This window comes from Hemitrygon akajei, chromosome 10 (assembly GCF_048418815.1).
Source record: "Hemitrygon akajei chromosome 10, sHemAka1.3, whole genome shotgun sequence".
Classification (NCBI taxonomy): Eukaryota; Metazoa; Chordata; class Chondrichthyes; order Myliobatiformes; family Dasyatidae; genus Hemitrygon; species Hemitrygon akajei.
In genome coordinates, this window is record NC_133133.1 from 92,795,217 (window position 1) to 92,815,094 (window position 19,878).

At 42.8% G+C, this 19,878-nt stretch overlaps 1 protein-coding gene across 15 annotated transcripts in view; it reads left to right on the plus strand.

Annotated features, from left to right (window-relative positions):
• The window catches only part of LOC140734540 (muscleblind-like protein 3), a 255,389-nt gene that overhangs the window by 196,000 nt on the left and 39,511 nt on the right, over positions 1–19,878 (plus strand). For all 15 annotated transcript variants that reach the window (XM_073058651.1, XM_073058649.1, XM_073058659.1 and 12 more), the window contains 3 exons: positions 1,933–2,097; positions 6,317–6,517; positions 18,413–18,649. In XM_073058651.1, the coding sequence (XP_072914752.1) occupies positions 1,933–2,097; positions 6,317–6,517; positions 18,413–18,649 (603 nt within the window). The remainder of the gene's footprint in view (positions 1–1,932; positions 2,098–6,316; positions 6,518–18,412; positions 18,650–19,878) is intronic.

The following is a 19,878-nucleotide window of genomic DNA, read 5'->3' on the forward strand; positions in this document are numbered from 1 at the left end:
GCTATTCCTGCTACGCTACCATGAATCTAGACTTTTAGATGCATAATCGTTGCTGCCTTGTTCTTAATCCTAGAGATAGTTGTAAATGACAGAGGGTGACATTTAAAAAGACAGTGCTTAATTTCAGATACCATATATGTCAGCCCTGCCCGTCTCTCTCTTTTCGCAGATGGTTCATTTTAGGATGCCTTTAGTTGATATTAAGTTTTAGTCAATCTCTGAATCTGTGACAAAAACCTACATTTTTTGTGTAGCCGCCTGGCACAAGCAAATGTAGGCCGAGTTAGGCCACTCTGTAGATTAGCTGTAGATCCTGCTGTTCCCAGTATGATCGCCAGATCTGATCATTCCTTCACTGTGGGTGTTACAAGTTGCTATTTCACTGACTTGGCTGTGAGTGCTTCTCTTTCCCATGCTCCATTAGCATCTCACCAGATCAAATATACAGAAAATTCCAAACTCCAGGGCAACCCCTTGATGACTTTGCCTGGATTGAGACATGAAAGGAGAGTGTAAAAGATCAGAAAATGAGTGGTCTGCTACAGGTCATTCCTTTGCAGTTCTGAGTTTGAATAGTTACCCAAGCTCTGGAGCTAAGGATAGGCCCCAAGAGTATGCAGAGGAGTGCTCCGTTCAACAAGCTGAAACCATTTAGCAGATCATCTCAAACCTTCCCATCCATTCATGCGTTGACTCCGTGGAGCTATGAGGAAAGCCTCTTGTCCAAATGATGATAATGTTATCTCCCACTGAATCAACTGCTGCATGACCTTGGAGTCATGAACTCAGAGTTATGTCACACAGTAAAGGGCCTTCATTCCCCCATGTCAATAATAACCTTGTTGCCAGTCTACACCAATCCTACATACTGACACTGCATCTGTATTCTTCTATCCCTTGGCTATTTCAAAACCTTTCTAAATGTCTCTTAAATGTAGCAATTGTATCTGATGCCACCACCTCCCCTGATAGCACATTCCAGGTACTTTCTACAAAAAAATACAAACCCTAAAATACGTTTCTCTCACCTTAAATTTGGCCCTTTTGTTTTTGATAGCTCTGCCATGGTGCAACAAAATGCTTGACAGTCCAGATTACCACTACTTACTGTATTTGAAATGTTAAGGTGCTTCAAACCTAAGCAACTGGGTGTTTCAGAATCAATTAATATCCACACTTTTTTTTGATTTCTTTCCGAACAATGTATTTGCCATTGGACAGTTGACAACAGTGTTTTTGGGGGGAAGTTGATGGCCGTAGGGAAGAGTGAGGTTGTTGCATGTTTTAACCTGTGGCATCAAAGCTGTAATGAGTGAGCAGGACACAGTGTGGATTAAGATGCATCAAAACAACTTTGAAGGATGTAACGTTTATGGTGAACAGGGCTTGATCAGATCATTGGAGTGATTTGGTCTTAGAGCCTCCACCACCACCACTGCAGAGCATTACAGGCACACTCCACTTTGTGTAAAATACACATCTCCTTTGAGCTTACCCTCTCTCACTTGAAATGCGTGCCCTCTGGTATTAGATACTCACTCAATCCTGGGAAACAGATACCGGCTGTCTGCTCTGTAAGTGCATTTCATATACTTCTATCAGGATCCCTCCCCCCACCCCAGCCTCCACTGCCCAGAGAAAGGAACTCAAGATTTTCCAGCCTCTTCTCATAGCACATGGTCTCTAATACACACAGCATTCTGGTAAACCTCTTCTGCACCCTCTCCACACTCTTCCTATAATAGGGCAACTGGAAGTGAATGCAATAATTCAGATGCAACCTTTGTCCCTTTGCCACAAATCCACAGTACGGGTTGGCCCGGTTATGTGTCCGCTGGGGTCGGATAGTCTGACGGCGAAGTAGGAAAGCAATCTGTGTTAACTGGTCATGTTCACCACACTATCATTGGTTTTGTGTTCTTGTCCTCACAGGGGCGTTGTACGCGGGAAAACTGCAAGTATCTGCACCCGCCCCCACACTTAAAAACGCAGCTGGAGATCAACGGACGGAACAACCTGATCCAGCAGAAGACAGCAGCGGCCATGCTGGCACAGCAGATGCAGTTCATGCTGCCTGGTACACAACTGCAGCCTATGGTGAGTAACAGCAGCCATCTCATCATCAGCCCGTCTCACTGCTGTGACATCACCCTCCCTCCATCCTGCCTCAGAAGGCACTCTCACCCTTGCTGTTACCATTTCTTGTCTAGACGTAGTGGAGCTACCTGCCCACTCACCTTACATTCTCCGTGAATCAGAGTTCATTTCAAAGTGTATGGGTCATGAACGATTGGACACCAACCTAAGACATTCCTGTTTCTATTTTTGCAGAAATCCATCACTGCAAAATTTTCCAGGGTTTATATCTCTTTACTAGCTTCATGTCTGTAACCTCCTGCAGCTTTCAACAACTCCATGCTCCTCCTCACCTCTTCCACACTCCTTCTTCTCCTCACTATTTTACCTTCATCTACCAAGTTCCAGGCTCTAATATTTTCTAACAACAGAACCATGACAACTTTCCTTAACTTCCCTAACATTTTTTCTCAAGCAAACTCAGCACCGAACTCTGGACCCTGGGAGTCAACATCTCCTCTGCAACTGGATCCTGACCAACAGACTACAATCAGTAAGGATAGACAGCAACACCACCACTGCGATTATTGTCAACACTGTGCCTGATAAAGTTGCATTCTCAGCTCTGTACTCTACTTCCTGCACACTCAGATCCTGTTCTAACTCCATAAATGTTTGTAGATTATACCACCATAGCGGGCTGTATCTCAGATAATGATAGGTCAGAGAACAGGAAGGAGATAGAGAGCTTAATAACATGATACCATGACAAAAAAACTTTCTCTCAATGTCGGCAAAACAAAAGAGCTGGTCACTGACTTCAGGAAAGGCATGTACAGTGGTGTGGGGGAGGTATGGTGGTACACATGTTCTTGTCTTGTTAAACGAGTTGAAAGCTTCAAGTTCCTAGAAATGAATATCACTAATAGCCTGTCCTGGTCCAATCACGTTGATGCTACAACCAAGAAAGTTCACCAATACCTCTACTTCCTCAGGAGGCTGAAAAAATGTTGACATGTCATCATTGACCCTACAAAGCTTTGTTTATGCACCGTAGAAAGCAATCTATCTCGATGGTATGGCAACCTCTCTGTACAAGACCACAGGAAAATGCTGAGAGGTGTGGACATCACAAAAGACAACCTGTCATCCATGGACTTTGTCTATACTTTACACTGCCTCAATAAAGTAAACAGAATAAGCAAAAGTCCCCACCCACCATCCACTCTGGACATTCTCACTTGTCCTTCTATTGGGCAGAAGGTACAAAAGCCTGAAAGCATGTTGCAGCAGAATGAAGGACAGCTTCTACCCTGCTGGTGTTAGGCTGTTGAATGGTTTCTTAGTGTGTTAACAATGACTCCACCTTATGCTCCATCTTGTTATTATCTGACACCTTATTGTTTACCTGCACTGCACTTTCCCTGTAGCTGTTACACTTCTTCTGCATTCTGTTATTGTTGTACCTTGTCCTACCCCAATGCACTGTGTAGTGATTTGACTTGGATGAACAGGTTGCAAGGCAAACTTTACACTATATCTCAGTACATGTGCCAATAACAAACTAATTCCAATTCAAATTGATATTCTCACTCTTACTTACTCCTTAGTACAGCATTTCCTTGATACAGTCCACGTTGGTGGGACATCAGTAGATGGTCAGTGGCTTTAAGTACTGTATGCTAACATAACAGATGACCTTACCTGTGCCCAGAACATGAGATGCAATCACTAGGAAGCTATGCCAGTGACTGCTTTCTCAGAAAGTTAAGAAGGCTCGGCATGTCACCGAACACTCTACTGTTGAAGGTATGCTGATTGATTGCGTCATGGACTGGTATGATAATGTGAACGTGCGGTAACTTAAGAAACTGCGGAGAGTAGTTAGCTCAGGCCAATACATCATGGACACATCCCCCTCCACATCAACATGGGGTGTTGTCTCAGGTGTTGAACAGCTACTTCCTTTTAACCATTCAGTGCTTGAATCAACCCGCACCACCCTCAATATAGTCATCCTCTGATCACTTAAGACCACAAGATATAGGAGCAGAAGTAGGCTACTCAGCCCATCGGGTCTGCTCTGCTATTCAATCATGGGCTGATCCAATTCTTTCAGTCATCCCCATTCCCCTGCCTTCACCCCATACCCTTTGATACCCTGGCTAACGAAGAACCTATTTATCTCTGCCGTAAATACAACCAATGACTCAGCCTCCACAGTCACTTGTGGCAATAAATTCCACAGATTTGCCACCCTCTGACTAAAGTAATTTCTCTGCATCTCAGTTCCAAAAGGACATCCTTCAATCCTGAAGTTGTGCCCGCTTGTCAAAGAGTCACCTACCATGGGAAATAACTTCACCATATCTAATCTGTTCAGGCCTTTGAACATTTGGAATGTTTCTATGAGACCCCTCCTGATTCTCCTGAACTCCAGGGAATACAGCCCAAGAGCTTCCAGACACTCCCCTTTCATTCCTGGAATCATTCTTGTGAATCTTCTCCGAACCCTCTCCAATGTCAGTATATCCTTTCTAAAATAAGAAGCCCAAAACTGCACACAATTCTCTAAGTGTTGTCTCACGAGTGCCTTATAGAGCCTCAACATCACATCCCTGTTCTTATATTCTATACCTCTAGAAATGAATGCCAACATTGCATTTGCCTTCTTCGCCACTGATTCAACCTGGAGGTTAACCTTTAGGGTGTCTTGCACAAGGACTCCCAAGTTTAAGACAGATTTATTGGATACAAGCTCTTAGTTTAAGCCCTCCCTAGCAGCTCTATTAAATGTGCCCGCTAGGATATTGGACCCCTTTGGGTTCAGGTGTAACCCATCTGTTTTGTACAGGTCATACCTGCCCCAGAATTAGGCCCCAATGAACCAGGAATCTGAAGCCCTGCCCCCTACCTGCCACACATTAATATACCTGAGCATGCTATTCTTGCACTCACTGGCACGTGGCACAGGCAGCAATCCTGAGATTACTACCCCAGAGGTCCTGCCTTTCCTCCCTGAATTCTCTCTTCAGTACCTCCTCCCTTTTGCTATCTGTGTCATTGATACCAACTTGTACCAAGACTTCTGGCTGCTCACCCTCTCCCTTCTGAGTACTCTGCATCTGATCTGAGACATCCCGTGCCCTGGAACCTGGGAGGCAACACACCATGCAGATATCTCTATCAGGCTGACAGAACCTCCTGTCTGTTCCTCTCACTATGAGACTTAGAGACTACCGCATTCCTCATCTTCCTTTTTCCCTTCTGCACCACGGAACCAGGCTCACAACCAGAGACCCGATCGCCGTGGTCGTCCTCTGTCAGGTCACCCCCTCCCTCCTCCCCCCCCCCCCCAACCACGTCTACTTTCGCCACTTGAAACTACAGTGGACTTTGTTTTCTTCTTTCTCGTTCTAATTGTGTCCTCTCTTGTATAATTTTGTATGATTTATGCTGTAATTTATGTTTTTGTGAATGTTGTGTACCTGATGCTCTGTGTTTGTGATGCTGCTACAAGTAATTTTTTTCATTGCATTTATGCATGCAGCTACTTTTGCAGATGACAATAGATTGGAGCTTAAGTTTGACTTTGACACGAACAATTGATTTACCAGTCATTCATGATAATTCCAATGACTCTTTAGGGTTTGTGTCTTCAATTTACAAAACAGTTTCACTCCTTAACAAACAGTGTCCCACCCTCCACCTTTACCCTTCAGATCTACTTTAAATCTTTACACTTTTACATCAAACCTGTGTCCTCTTGTTTTGGACTGCCAATGCGGGTATACAGTTAGAGTGTTCCTTAGCATGTCTATGCCGCCCCCCCCCCCCCAACTTTATAAACTTCTGTAAGGCCACCCCTCAGCTGCATTTGTTCCACTGGAGGTAGTTTCAGCCTATACAATCTCTTCTAATAACTCAAACCCTCCAGTTCAAGTAACATTTCTGTGAATCCTCTCTAGCGTAATCACAGCTTTCCCATTGTGTGATAACCAGAGCTGTGCACAATACTGCAAGTGCAGCTGACCCAATGCTTTGTATAACTGTAAAGCAGCACCCCATGCCACATGTCCTCTTCACTGCTTTCTCCTTCTGTGTCGCTACTTACACGATGGTGTTTGACATAGCTGTTCAACCAATCAACTTTAATTCATTTCATAACTTACTCAGTTGTAAAATATTAAGGAAGTTCAAATGTGCAATAAATGTATTTTCTTTTTGCTTTTATCCACAGACCACATTTCCTGTAACTCCATCTTTAGCTACAAACCACACAATGGGTCTTAATCCCTACCTGAGTCACATGACCCATGGAATGGGATTGGTTCCAACAGAACTTCTACCAAACACACCTGTCCTGGTGTCGGGAAATCCCACTGTTACAGTCCAAGGGAACACAGCTTCACATAAGCTAATAAGAACAGACAAATTAGAGGTACCTGTGTTGATTTTTTATATGTTTGCATGTTTTAACTGTATATGCAGTAAATGACTAACTTCCTTCATTAAAGTTATTACAGTAAAATGAGAGTACATAATAATAGTAATCTCAAGTCTGCTTTTTCCATTATGATTTTCTTTTGCCAATATTTATAACTTATCTCACTGTAATTACTCCCTCCTGCCATTAGAGGCAATGTAATGCAGCCACTGACAGGAAACTATAGCACAAGCTGAGGGAACATTTAGCAGATTGGCCTGTGAGCTGGCCAGTGTCTGGGAGAATGGGAGAATTTTCCCAAAGCTGCTCCTGTTAAAGATCCCAGTTTTTCTCTAAGTACAGAGAAGCCCCATGTATATTAGTGTTTCCCCCTCTTCCAAAGCAAGTAATGCAAGAAGGAATAACTTTAAGGTGCTGGGAGGAAAGTCTGGGTGGGGGGTGAAATCAGAGATAGTTTTTCTTAGAGAGTGGTGGGTGCGTAGCTAGGGGTGCTGGTAGAAAAAGATGCATTAGGGCCACGTAGAAGACTCTTAGATAGGCACATGGATGAAAGAAAAATGGAGGGCTATGTGTGCGGGAAGGGTTAGATTGATATAGGATTAAGTCAAAGGGTCGACAGAACATCATGGGCCATAGGACCTAAACTCTGCTGTACTGTTCAAAGTGAATCTCAAGGAAAGCTGTTGGTCTTGGTATAATGTGTTTTCATTCTTGCTGTTGACATTGGAAGCTGTTATAGAAAATAAGATGTTCAAATAAGACAGCACGTACAGCTCTGCCATTGGCTGTGATTTGCTTCAGTGCTCTGGTCCAATTATCCAGTGACTAACTCAGGATAGTGTGATAAATGCTCCCTCAGCACGTATTTGTGAAATGGTCCAACCTCTTCAAGAGAAATGAGCTGGTTGTAGGACATTTGAATTGAACAGTGTTTTAAGGAGCTGCCTTCTACCTGTCACGTTCGGGAGGATGGTGCTGGAGACATTTAAAGGGAGAAGAAGGTGCATTATCTGTCTGATAACAGATGTTTGGTAGACATCTGCAGCCCTGAAGAGGTGCTTTCCTTCACTGATGGCACTATTGACTATGGCACTTTGCAGCTCCATCTCTTGTCTTCTGGGTATCTAGAACATTGCTCAGGAAATGAATTAATAAAATAAGCTGGGCTGTGACCATGTGACCTCAGGTTGTAGAAGAAATGGGCATATGTATACAGGCAAGAAAATAGGAGCCAAAGTAGGCCCTCAGCCCTGTAATCCTCTTCTGCGTCAGTTCCCCATGTAACTCAATCCTTGATCTTTCAAGATTGTATCTATATCCTCTGTAAATACAGCCTATCATAGTGTACCTCCCATTTATTGCCAAACAGTAACTTGGAAACTTGACATTTTGCTCCCTCCTTTTAGTCATGAGTACGGATAGGTGAGGGCCAAGAGCTGTTTCTTAGATCATTCCACTGGTTACAGTTTTCCAGCCTGTAAGAAAATCTATTCATGCTGACTCTGCCTTCTGTCTGACAACAAGTCTTAAACTCTTGTTAATACACTTCCCCAATACCATGCACTAATGCACTAACTTTTTAATGTGGCATCTTATCAAAGGCTTTCAGGAAATCAGAATGAATAACTATGTTGGCATGTTCCTCTCGATCATCTCTGTTTGTTACATCTCCAAACAACACGAGAAAATTTGTCAACCAAAATTTCCCGATCATAAAACTATATTGACTTGGCTTAAATACAATAAACTTTTACATAGAAATCCTACAGCACAATACAGGCTCTTCAGCCCACAAGGCTGTGCCGAACTTGTCCTTACCTTAGAACTACCTAGGATTACCCATAGCTCTCTATTTATCTAAGCTCCATGTATCCATCCAGGAGTCTCTTAAAAGACCCTATCCTTTCCGCCTCCGCCAGCAGCCCATTCCACGCACTCACCACTTTCTGCTAAAAAAACATAACCCCTGACATCTCCTCTGTACCTACTTACAAGCACCTTAAAACTGCCCTCTCGTGCTAGCCATTTCAGTTGTGGGGAACTATACACACGATCAATGCCTCTCATCATCTTATACACCTCTATCAGGTCACCTCTCATCCTCTGTCGCTCCAAGGAGAAAAGGCCGAGTTCACTCAACCTATTCTCACAAGGCATGCTCCCAATGTAGGCAACATCCTTGTAAATCTCCTCTGCATCCTTTCTATGGTTTCCACGTCCTTCCTGTAGTGAGGCGACCAGAATTGAGCAACAGGTCAACGGCAGATGCCATCTCTCTGGCACTACATTCCTCCTTAGAACACCTGGAGAATAAAGACGCATATGTAAGGCTCCTTTTCATCGACTACAGCTCTGCCCTTAATACCATCATTCCAAATAAACTGATTCCTAAGCTCCGGAACCTGGGTCTTAGCACTCAGATCTCTAGCTGGATCTTCAACTTCCTCACAGACAGGACCCAGGCTGTAAAGATAGGGAACAAGCTCTCCTCTACCATCACTCTGAGCACTGGTGCCCCACAAGGCTGTGTACTCAGCCCCCTGCTGTACTCACTGTACACCCATGATTGTGTAGCCAAGTTTTTATCGAACTCAATATATAAGTTTGCTGATGACACCACAATTGTAGGCCATATCTTGGGTAATGCTGAGTCTGAGTACAGAGAGGAAATTAAGAACCTGGTGGCATGGTGCGAAGACCGTAACCTATCCCTCAATGTCAGCAAGACGAAGGAATTGGTTGTTGACTTCAGAAGGAGTAGCGGACCGCACAACCCCATCTACCTCGGTGGAAAAGGTCAAAAGCTTTAAGTTCCTCAGGGTGAATATCACAAATGACCTGACTTCTGTTATTTCCAATTAAGGGCTTAAGAGATAAACTGGATAAAACAATGTTAATGCCGAAGCCTAATGAAATAGAAATTTTAATTCAAAAAGGAAAAATTAAAAAATTTACTTCTTGTATGTACAATTTGATTCAAAAACAGACAATTAAACAAGGAATTCATAAGTCAAGACAAAAATGGGAAACTGATTTGAATATTAAAATTGATGAAATAAGTTCATCAAGACTATGCCTTGACAGTATGACAAATACAATGAATGTCCGACTTAGATTAGTACAATATAATTTTTACATCAATTATATATTACACCACAAAAAATAAATAGATTAAACCCAAATTTATCTGATCAATGTTTTCGACGTAATCAAGAAATTGGTACTTTTTTACATTCTACTTGGTCTTGTTTTAAAATTCAGCATTTCTGGATAAATTTAAGAGTTTTATTGGAACAAATCATTGGGATACAACTTCCACATAATCCAACATTATTTTTACTAGGTGATATTGAAGGGATAAAACCGAAACTTAAATTGAACAAATACCAGAAAAAAATTATAAAAATTGCACTGGCAGTAGCCAAAAAGGCTGTTGCAGTTACTTGGAAATCAGATTCATACTTAACTATGGACTGTTGGAATAATGAAATTTTTAGCTGCATTCCACTTGAAAAAATTACTTATAATTTAAGAAATGAATATGATATATTTCTGAAAATTTGGCATCCTTATTTACAAAAGATAGGATTAAATATATAAGCTCTTTGAAGATAAAGTTATTAGCCATTTGGGGAAATAAATAAATATATATATTAAAGTTATTTTCAACTCCATGGAGCATGTGGAGATCTTCCGATATCCAGGCAATCTTTCTTTCTTTCTTCTTTCTTTTTCTTTTTTCCCTTTTTTTCAGATGGGGATATTAAGGGGGGAAGGGTTAAGGGGAGGGGGGAGGGCTGATATTATACTCTATTATTCTATTATACTATTCACTCTATGTAATTATCTTAAAAAATCAAATAAAAAATATATTTTAAAAAATCAAATGACCTGACTTGGTCTAACCAAGCAGAGTCCACTGCCAAGAAGGCCCACCAGTGCCTTTACTTCCTGAGAAAGCTGAAGAAATTTGGTCTGTCCCCTAAAACCCTCACGAATTTTTATAGGTGCACCGTAGAAAGCATTCTTCTAGGGTGCATCACAACCTGGTATGGAAGTTGTCCTATTCAAGACCGGAAGAAGCTGCAGAAGATTGTGAACATAGACCAGCACATCACACAAATCAATCTTCCATCCTTGGACTCACTTTACACCACATGCTGTTGGAGCAGTGCTGCCAGGATAATCAAGGACAAGGCCCACCCAGCCAACACACTTTTTGTCCCACTTCTCTCCAGGAGAAGGTTCAGGAGCATGAAGATACGTACGGCCAGATTTGGGAACAGCTTCTTTCCAACTGTGATAAGACTGCTGAACAGATCCTGACCTGGATCTGGGCCATACCTTACAAATATCCAGACCTGACTTGCACTACCTTACTTTCCCTTTTCTATTTTCTAAATCTGATTTATAATTAAAATTTTTATTATGTTTACTTCGATTTGTACTTCAGGGAGCACGAAGCGCAGAAACAAATATCACTGTGATGATTGTATGCTCTAGTATCAATTGTTTGGTGACAATAAAGTAAAGTATAATTCTGAATAATTTACTTGGCTTTGTTGACTATAGACTCCAGCATCTTCCCAATAATGGATGTTAAGCTAAATGGCCTATGCTTTCTCACTTCTTTCTTTCTCAAGTCTTGAACTAAGGAATCACATTTGTGGTTTTCCAATTCACAAGTCCCACATAAAATTGAATGAATATTACAAATCTTTAACGATGATAGCACTATCTCTGCAGCCATGTCCCTTTAAACATGACCTGGCAACTGGAAACGTGACCTGGCAACTTGTCTACCTTTAGACCAATCAGCTTTTCCACTTTTTTCCTTGTGATAAATATTGTTACAAGTTCTTGTCCCCAATTTGAAACTAGCTCACTGTGAAGACTAATTCAAACTATTGCTTTAAATTATCAGCCACTTCCATATCTCCATCTCCTTCTCCTGGGTCCCACACTAACTCCAGGTACGCTCTTCCTTTTTTCTTCGCCATTGAAGCTTTTATTGGTTGTTTCCTCTCATGGTCCATTTTCTCGTCTCTTTCAATTTTTCATTCTGCACTGCTGGCTTCTAAAAATCCCCTGTCCTCTGGTCTACTACAAGTTTTTTCTCACTTTAATTTTTTTTGCTTTGAATTGAATACTTTGCTTGACCTCCATTGGTTACCACTGAGAAAAATATCTCACTATATGAAAGGGATGGGTATCCACTGAGCCTTACTAAGAAGTTGATTAAGCATTTACTACTGTCCAACTACTGACCTTTCCTTTAGCCGATTTCCCCTGACCATTCATGACAGCCTTTCCTTTTATACCATAAGACCATAAGTTACAGCAGCAGAATTAGGCCATTTGGCCCATCGAGTCTGCTCCACCATTTCATCATAGCTGAGTCATTTTTCCTCTCATCCTCAATCTCCTGCCTTCTGCCTGTATCTATCCCTTCGTGCCCTGACCAGTCAAGAATTTAACAACCCCTGCCTTACATATACATAAAAACCTGGCCTCCACAACTGCCTGTGGCAAAGAATTCCGCAGATTCACCACTCCCTCGTTAAAGAAATTTCTCCTCATCTTCATTCTAAAAATATGCCATTCCCTTCTGAGACTGTGTCCTCTGGTCTTAGATTCTCCTACCATAGGAAACATCCTCTCCACATCCACTCCACACCATTCGATGGGTTTCAAGTAGGTCACTCGGTTTCAAGTAGGTCACTCCTCATTCTTCTGAATTCCAGCGAATACAGGCCCAGAGCCATCAAATGTTCTTCTTATGACAAGCCATTCAATCTGTTTTGTGAACCCTCTCCAGTTTCAGAATGTCCTTTTGAAGATAAAGGGCTCAAAACTGCTCACAATACCCCAAGTGAGGCCTCACCAGTCTGTATAAAGTCTCAACATTACATCCCTCCTTTTATATTCTAGTCCTCTAGAAACAAATGCTAACATCACATTTTCTTTCCTCACCACAGACTCAAGCTGCAAATTAACCTTTAGGGAATCCTGCACAAGGTCTCCCAAATCCCTTTGTGTCTCAGTTTTTACATTTTCTCTCCGTTTAGAAAATAGTCAACTCTTTCATTTCTTCTCCCCAAGTGCATGTCTGTACTCTTCCCAACACTGTATTCCATCTGTATTCCTGTAATGAACAGGATTTGATAAGCGATCTTGAAGTAAGGGAGCCATTAGGAGGTAGTGACCATAATATGATAAGTTTTTATCTGCAATTTGAGAAGGATAAGGGCAGATCGGAGGTGACAGTGTTGCAGTTGAACAAAGGAGACTATGGAGCCCTGAGGGAGGAGCTGGTCAAAGTTAAATGGACGAATATCCTAGCAGAAAAGACAGTGGAACAGCAATGGCAGGTATTCTTGGGAATAATGCACAAGGTGCAAAATCAGTTCATCCCCCGGAGAAGGAGGGATTCAAAGGGGGGAAAGGGGCCACAGTGGTTGACAAAGGAAGTCAGAGATTGCATAGCATTTAAAAAAAAAGTATGACAGAGCTAAGGTGAGTGGGAAGACAGATGATTGGGAAATTTTTAAGGAACAGCAGAACTTAACTAAAAAGGCAATACGGGGAGAAAAAATGAGGTATGAACACAAACTAGCCAGGAATATAAAGGAAGATAGCAAAAGCTTTTTTAGGTATGTGAAGAGAAAGAAGATAGTTAAGAACAATGTTGGGCCCTTGAAGAATGAATTGGGTGAAATTGTTATGGGAAACAGAGAAATGGCCGAAGAATTTAATAAGTACTTTAGATCTGTCTTCACTAGGGAAGACACAATCTCCCAGATGTATGGATGGGCCAAGGACATAGGGTAACAGAGGAAATGAAACAGATTGTCATTAGGAAGGAAACGGTGATGAGTAGACTGATGGGACTGAAGGCTAACAAATCCCCAGGTCCAGATATGGTCTGCATCCTAGGGTACTAAAGGAGGTGGCTCTGGAAATTGCGGATGCATTGGTAATCATTTTCCAATGTTCCTTAGATTCAGGATCATTTCCTGAGGATTGGAGAATGGCTAATGTTATCCCACTTTTTAAGAAAGGAGGGAGGGAGAAAACAGAGAACTATCATCCTGTCAGCCTAACATCAGTAGTGGGGAAGATGCTAGAGTCCATTATTAAAGTTGAAATAGTGGCATATCTAGATAGCAGTGATAGGATTGGGCCGAGCCAGCATGGATTTACCAAGGGTAAATCATGCTTGACTAATCTATTGGACTTTTTCGAGGATGTAACCAGGAAGTTAGACAAGGGAGATCCAGTGGATGTAGTGTACCTTGATTTTCAGAAGGCATTTGATAAGGTCCCACATAGGAGATTGGTGGGTAAAATCAGAGCTCATGGCATTGGGGGGAAGGTACTGACATGGATAGAAAACTGGTTGGCAGATAGAAAGCAAAGGGTAGCGGTGAATGGGTGTTTCTCGGAATGGCAGGTGGTGACTAGTGGGGTGCCACAGGGCTCGGTATTGGGACCACAGCTGTTTACGATTTACATCAACGATTTAGATGAAGGCATTGAAAATAATATCAGCAAGTTTGCTGATGATACTAAGCTGGGTGGCAGTGTGACGTGATGAGGATGTTAGGAGAATTCAGGGTGACTTGGATAGGCTGGGTGAGTGGGCAGATACTTGGCAGATGATGTTTAATGTGAATAAGTGTGAGGTTATCAACTTTGCGAGTAAGAACAGGAAGGCAGATTATTATCTGAATGGTGTAGAGTTAGGTAAGGGAGAAATACAAAGAGATCTAGGAGTCCTTGTTCATCAGTCACTGAAGGTGAATGAGCAAGTGCAGCAGGCAGTGAAGAAGGCTAATGGAATGTTGGCCTTTATTACAAAGGGAATTGAGTACAAGAGCAAGGAAATCCTTTTGCATTTGTACAGGGCCCTGGTGAGACCACACCTGGAGTATTGTGTACAGTTTTGGTCTCCAGGGTTAAGGAAGGACATCCTGGCTGTAGAGGAAGTGCAGCGTAGATTCACAAGGTTAATTCCTGGGATGTCCGGACTGTCTTACGCAGAGAGGTTCAAGAGACTGGGCTTGTACACGCTGGAATTAAGGAGATTGAGAGGGGATCTGATTGCAACATATAAGATTATTAAGGGATTGGACAAGATAGAGGCAGGAAATATGTTCCAGATGCTGGGAGAGTCCAGTACCAGAGGGCATGGTTTAAGAATAAGGGGTAGGTCATTTAGGACAGAGTTAAGGAAAAACTTCTTCTCCCAGAGAGTTGTGGGGGTGTGGAATGCACTGCCTCAGAAGGCAGTGGAGGCCAATTCTTTGGATGCTTTCAAGAAGGAGCTAGATAGGTATCTTATGGATAGGGGAATCAAGGGATATGGGGACAAGGCAGGAACCAGGTATTGATAGTAGATGATCAGCCATGATCTCAGAATGGCGGGGCAGGCTCGAAGGGCTGAATGGTCTACTTCTGCACCTATTGTCTATTGTCTATTATCTGCCAGTTCTTACACTTTAATAGTTTCCCTTCTTTAAATTGAGGACGCTCGTTTTTGATCCAAGATGTTCAGCCTGAAGCTGTATCTGGAGTTTACCATGTTGCGGTCACTACTTCCTGGAGGATTCTTCACTATTAACCCTCCCTCACTACACATGACTAGATGTAAAATAGTCTTATCTCTGGTAGGTTCTGTAAGATATCATTCTCAGAAACAATCCCCAGTGCACTCCACAATTTCCTCTTCCACAGAATCTTTCTGGCTTGATTATGTTATTCAATATGTAAATTAAAATCAGGCGTGATAATTATAGCTCTTTCCTTACATCTTTTCGATATTCCCAATTTACACCTTGTCCAACTGTGAGGCAACATTTGGGCAACTTTAGATTACTCCCTAGTATCTTGTATCCCTGGCCATTCCTTCCATCTGCCCAAAATGATTCAACATCACAGAACCTCCTGCTCACTGCCACACTGATAACTTCCGTGATCAGCAATGCTAATGTACCTGTTTCCTTTTTGCCTAATTGCTTGGAACACAGAATAAGCTTCAACACTGAGTTGCCAGTCCTACTCACTGTCCATCCATGTCTCTGTAATAGTAATTAAATAAATCTCATTTATTTCCACTTGTGCTCTTTACTCATCTATCTTGCTACGATGCTGCAATCTTTGCTTATTACGCCAGGTACAATTACCACTGCCCCCCTTGCTTGTGGTTTCTGTTTCTCCCTTTGATTTTCATTTACTCCTTCACTGCCCTGGACCACTGCTCTCTCATTGCTGATTTATTACACTTCCTGTTCCCTGAGCCTCCAGCTCCCCCCACTAGTTGAAGGTCCTGATTGTCCCTTCGGAGCCTAGCGTGGGCTTCACTGTCAAGGCCAATCTACAATAGCAGTCTCCAGTGACTTGGCCTGCTGATTGAATCAGACACTCCCACTGCGTGTCCTGCTGTGCACTGAAACCAAACAGGTTAATTATCTTTCTGAAACTTCATCAGTCCTTGGCCCTTAAGATGATAATGAGCCCTTGTACATTAACAGAACCTCAGTGTAGGGGGAAAAATCTGTACGAGCTTTCCATGGAAAATCACAGAGAGATAGAGCTCCGAAACAGGCCCTTTGACCCACTGAGTCTGCGCTAATCATCAACCATTAACATTAATCCTACATTAATTTCCCATTCCCACCTCGGATTCTACCACTCACCTACCCATTTGAGCAAGTTACAGAGGTACTGATGCTGCCTGTCATTGGCATGTAGGATAAAGCAGGTCCATCCAGAGGAACCCATGTAATCATAGGGAGAAAGTGCAAACTCTACAGGGATCAGAACTGAACCCGGGTCTCTGGAGCTGTGGACCAGCTATGCCAACTGTGTTGCAGAGTCAAGTCGAGTTGGATTTATTGGATACAAGCTCTTAGGTTGAGACATACCTTTCTGAGTATGGAGGCTGCTTCTCCAGACCTGCTTCTCCCAGACTCAGAGAACCCCCTCCTCACCGCTTACCTGTTAATTGACAGAGACCCTGGTCTTCTACACCCATAAAGGTGTGTGCTAATGGGTGCCCAAGACAGGCAGTAGATTGGCACAGTTAAGCAAAAATGTTTAAACATAGTGAGTAATGTAATAATTAGTTAAGGATGCTGGGTATAACAATTTTACAGATTCCTGTTCACTTTTACTGCAGTACTGAATCTTAATAGTAACTTAAATTTTAATAAGAATTAATTATTCTGAGTTATCATCCTCCTCCAGTGTTTCCACGGTGGTTTGTCCAAATTAAGCTAAACAGAATTCAGTCAATTCATGTAATTCAGGTGCTGAGAATTGCAGTAAAATGCAGCAACTTCACAGAGTATAGATGGAATTGAGAAAATAAATCGCGTTTTCACCGTTATGGAGTGAAAGTAGATCTGGCCTTGCATCTCCCTGAAAAACTGGAGCTTTAGAGGTGTGTATTGTCTGGTATTTACTGTTTGACCTGCAAACTTTGGGAAGATCAGAGTATCCTGATGATCTTCCAGGAGCATTTGATGTTTGTCTCTGCTATATTTTATATCAAAACATTAGATCTAGTTTTAAGATTTATTTTCCCAGGAAGGAAATTTTTACTTGTATCTATCCTTTCTTTTTTAAATTGTACATTTAGTATCACATTGTGAAAATGTATTTGTTAAGAAGAAAGAGAGGAATTATGTTTAAAGTAGAGTGAATTATGGGCTGTTTATTCTTAGGAAGGGGAGTTGATTTGCTTGCTGAAATTTCTGCAGAATTCCCTCTGCAAGAACAATTGGCTTCTGTTGACTGTCACCAAACAACCTGCTGCTTACCACTGTGAGGGAGAGCCCTACTCAGCACCAGAACGGTACAAATCTCAGTGCAGTGATTCTTGGTAAAACATCCAGATTCCCGAGCTAGCGTGGTACTGTGCCATACTTCGAGAGCAGTGCTGCAGCTGGTGGAGTTGCTTCTTCACAGCTCCAGTAATCTGAGTTCGATCCTTACCTTTCTCTGAATGGAATTTGCATGTTTTCCTTGTGACCATGTGGCTTTCCCCGGGGTGCTCCTGTTCCATGCCACATCCCTGTGACAGGATAACTAGCTGCTGTAAATTAGCCCAGATCTGTGCTCCCTTTGAAGTCACTGGGGCCCTACATCCTGTTCTCCCTTTAAACTTAACAGGCCCCAAGCCCTGTTGGCCCATTTCCTTTAAATCCCCTAAGCCCCAGTTCCTGTGCTCCCTTTGTACTCACCAGGCCACAGTTCTTGAACACCATTTAAACTCACTAGTTCCTGTGCCTCATTTAAACTCACTAGTTCCTGTGCACCATTTAAACTCACTAGTTCCTGTGCCTCATTTAAACTCACTAGTTCCCGTGCACAATTTAAACTCACTAGTTCATGTGCACCATTTAAACTCACTAGTTCCTGTGCCTCATTTAAACTCACTAGTTCCTGTGCACCATTTAAACTCACTAGTTCCTGTGCACCATTTAAACTCACTAGTTCTTGTGCCTCATTTAAACTCACTAGTTCCCGTGCACAATTTAAACTCACTAGTTCCTGTGCACCATTTAAACTCATCAGGCTCCAGTTCTTGCACACCATTGAAATGCACTGAGGACCAGTATCCCGTACTCACTTTAAACTCTATAATATCTTTATAATGAATTTAAAGTGTGTTGGAGTATTAATAGGAGTAACATTGGATTGTGCAGCCTGACACTAACAATGATGGCCCTGAGGCTGTGGGATTATCAGAGTTTTACATTTAATTCACCTTCTGTGAGAAGGCCAGTAGAGCTGGAGCAGTTGCCTGGTCTGGGTTGGCCAGTCAAAGCCAGTCTGCTTGATCCCTGGGCATACATGAACGGTTGCTGATGACGGTCTTGTTAGGTTTGCAGGGAATTTCAGCGTGGAAATTGTACTCGGGGTGAGAACGACTGCCGCTACGCGCACCCAATGGATTTGGGAATGATCGACTCAAATGAAAACACAGTTACCGTTTGCATGGATTACATCAAGGGCCGTTGCTCAAGGGAGAAGTGCAAGTACTTCCACCCACCTGCACATCTGCAAGCCAAAATTAAGGCTGCCCAGCACCAGGTGAACCAGACTGCAGCTGCTGCCATGGTAGGTAAACTGGAGATGTAGGAAAACCTCTTCCAACTCTCAGTCTGATGTCTCTGTCTAAAGTGCTTAGGTTAATTTGAGCAGTTTAAAGCAACAGTCCAGTCCTTGATTATATGTAAAATGTGTGTGAGAGGGCATTCTTCTTCCTTTTCTTCATTGAATTATCTATTGAAACACTAGTTGGGGGGGGGGGGGGGGTAGCAATTTCACTTGTGTTGATCAGACGGGAGAGATACAAGGGACAGCGGATGCTGGCATCCAGAGAGGTAACGTGCTGGAAGAACTGAACAGGTTGAGCCGTATCTGTGGGTGGGTGGGGGGTGGAATAGATATACACTTTTCAGATTGAGACCCTTCACCAGACCAGACGCTGCCTGTCCCGCTGAGTTCCTCCAGCATGGTGCCTGTTGATGGTTTGTTGAATGGTGCACCCACTGCCTTTGACCCCTCTCAGTACTGGGTTTGCTTTGATCACAGAATCGTAGAGAAATAAACCAGAGAGACAGGCTCTTCAGCACACCAACTCTGTTCCAACCATCAAGCACCCATCTCTTCTTCACCCTAATTCTTGCTGTATTCTCTACACATTCCCATCTGCACACAGGGACCAAATTCAAATTGCCTATGAACCTACACACTTGGGAAGAAAGGAGCATCCTAGGAAACTCACAGATCCAAAAGGGAGATCAGGGTTGAACCCAGGTATCTGGAGTTGAGAGGCACCAGCTCTGCTACCTATGTTACAACGCAGTCCTGATGTTCCCATGTCTTAAGCTTGTTCACAGAAGGAGCCCCATGTGTTGAACAGGTGTTCTCACTGACCACTAAAATCCATTGTCCCAGCATCAACATTAGATGTTTGAGTGGAGTTGGAATACCCAGTATCACTCGTAGATTTTGCCCTGTCCACTATCCCAAATCCTGGGATTTGAGCAAATTAACCCTCAGGACGAACATCTGTTCCTTTGATTCTGGTGATGTTCGGTCACTTACCTCTGCAAATGGGCAGGACGACAGTGTGGCAGCCCTTCATTGTTGATTGCCTCAGAGAGAAGAAGGTTTCTTGCAGGTCCTCTGCAATTGGGCATCTCCAGAGCCAGGGTAAAGTGAGAGGAGCCATTTGTGGTCTTGGCCACATCACCACATCCACAAGGAGGTCTGGCAGAACTGTACCATCCCCAAATGAAATGACTCGTCCCAACCCTAGGTAACGTGCTCTATCTTTAAGC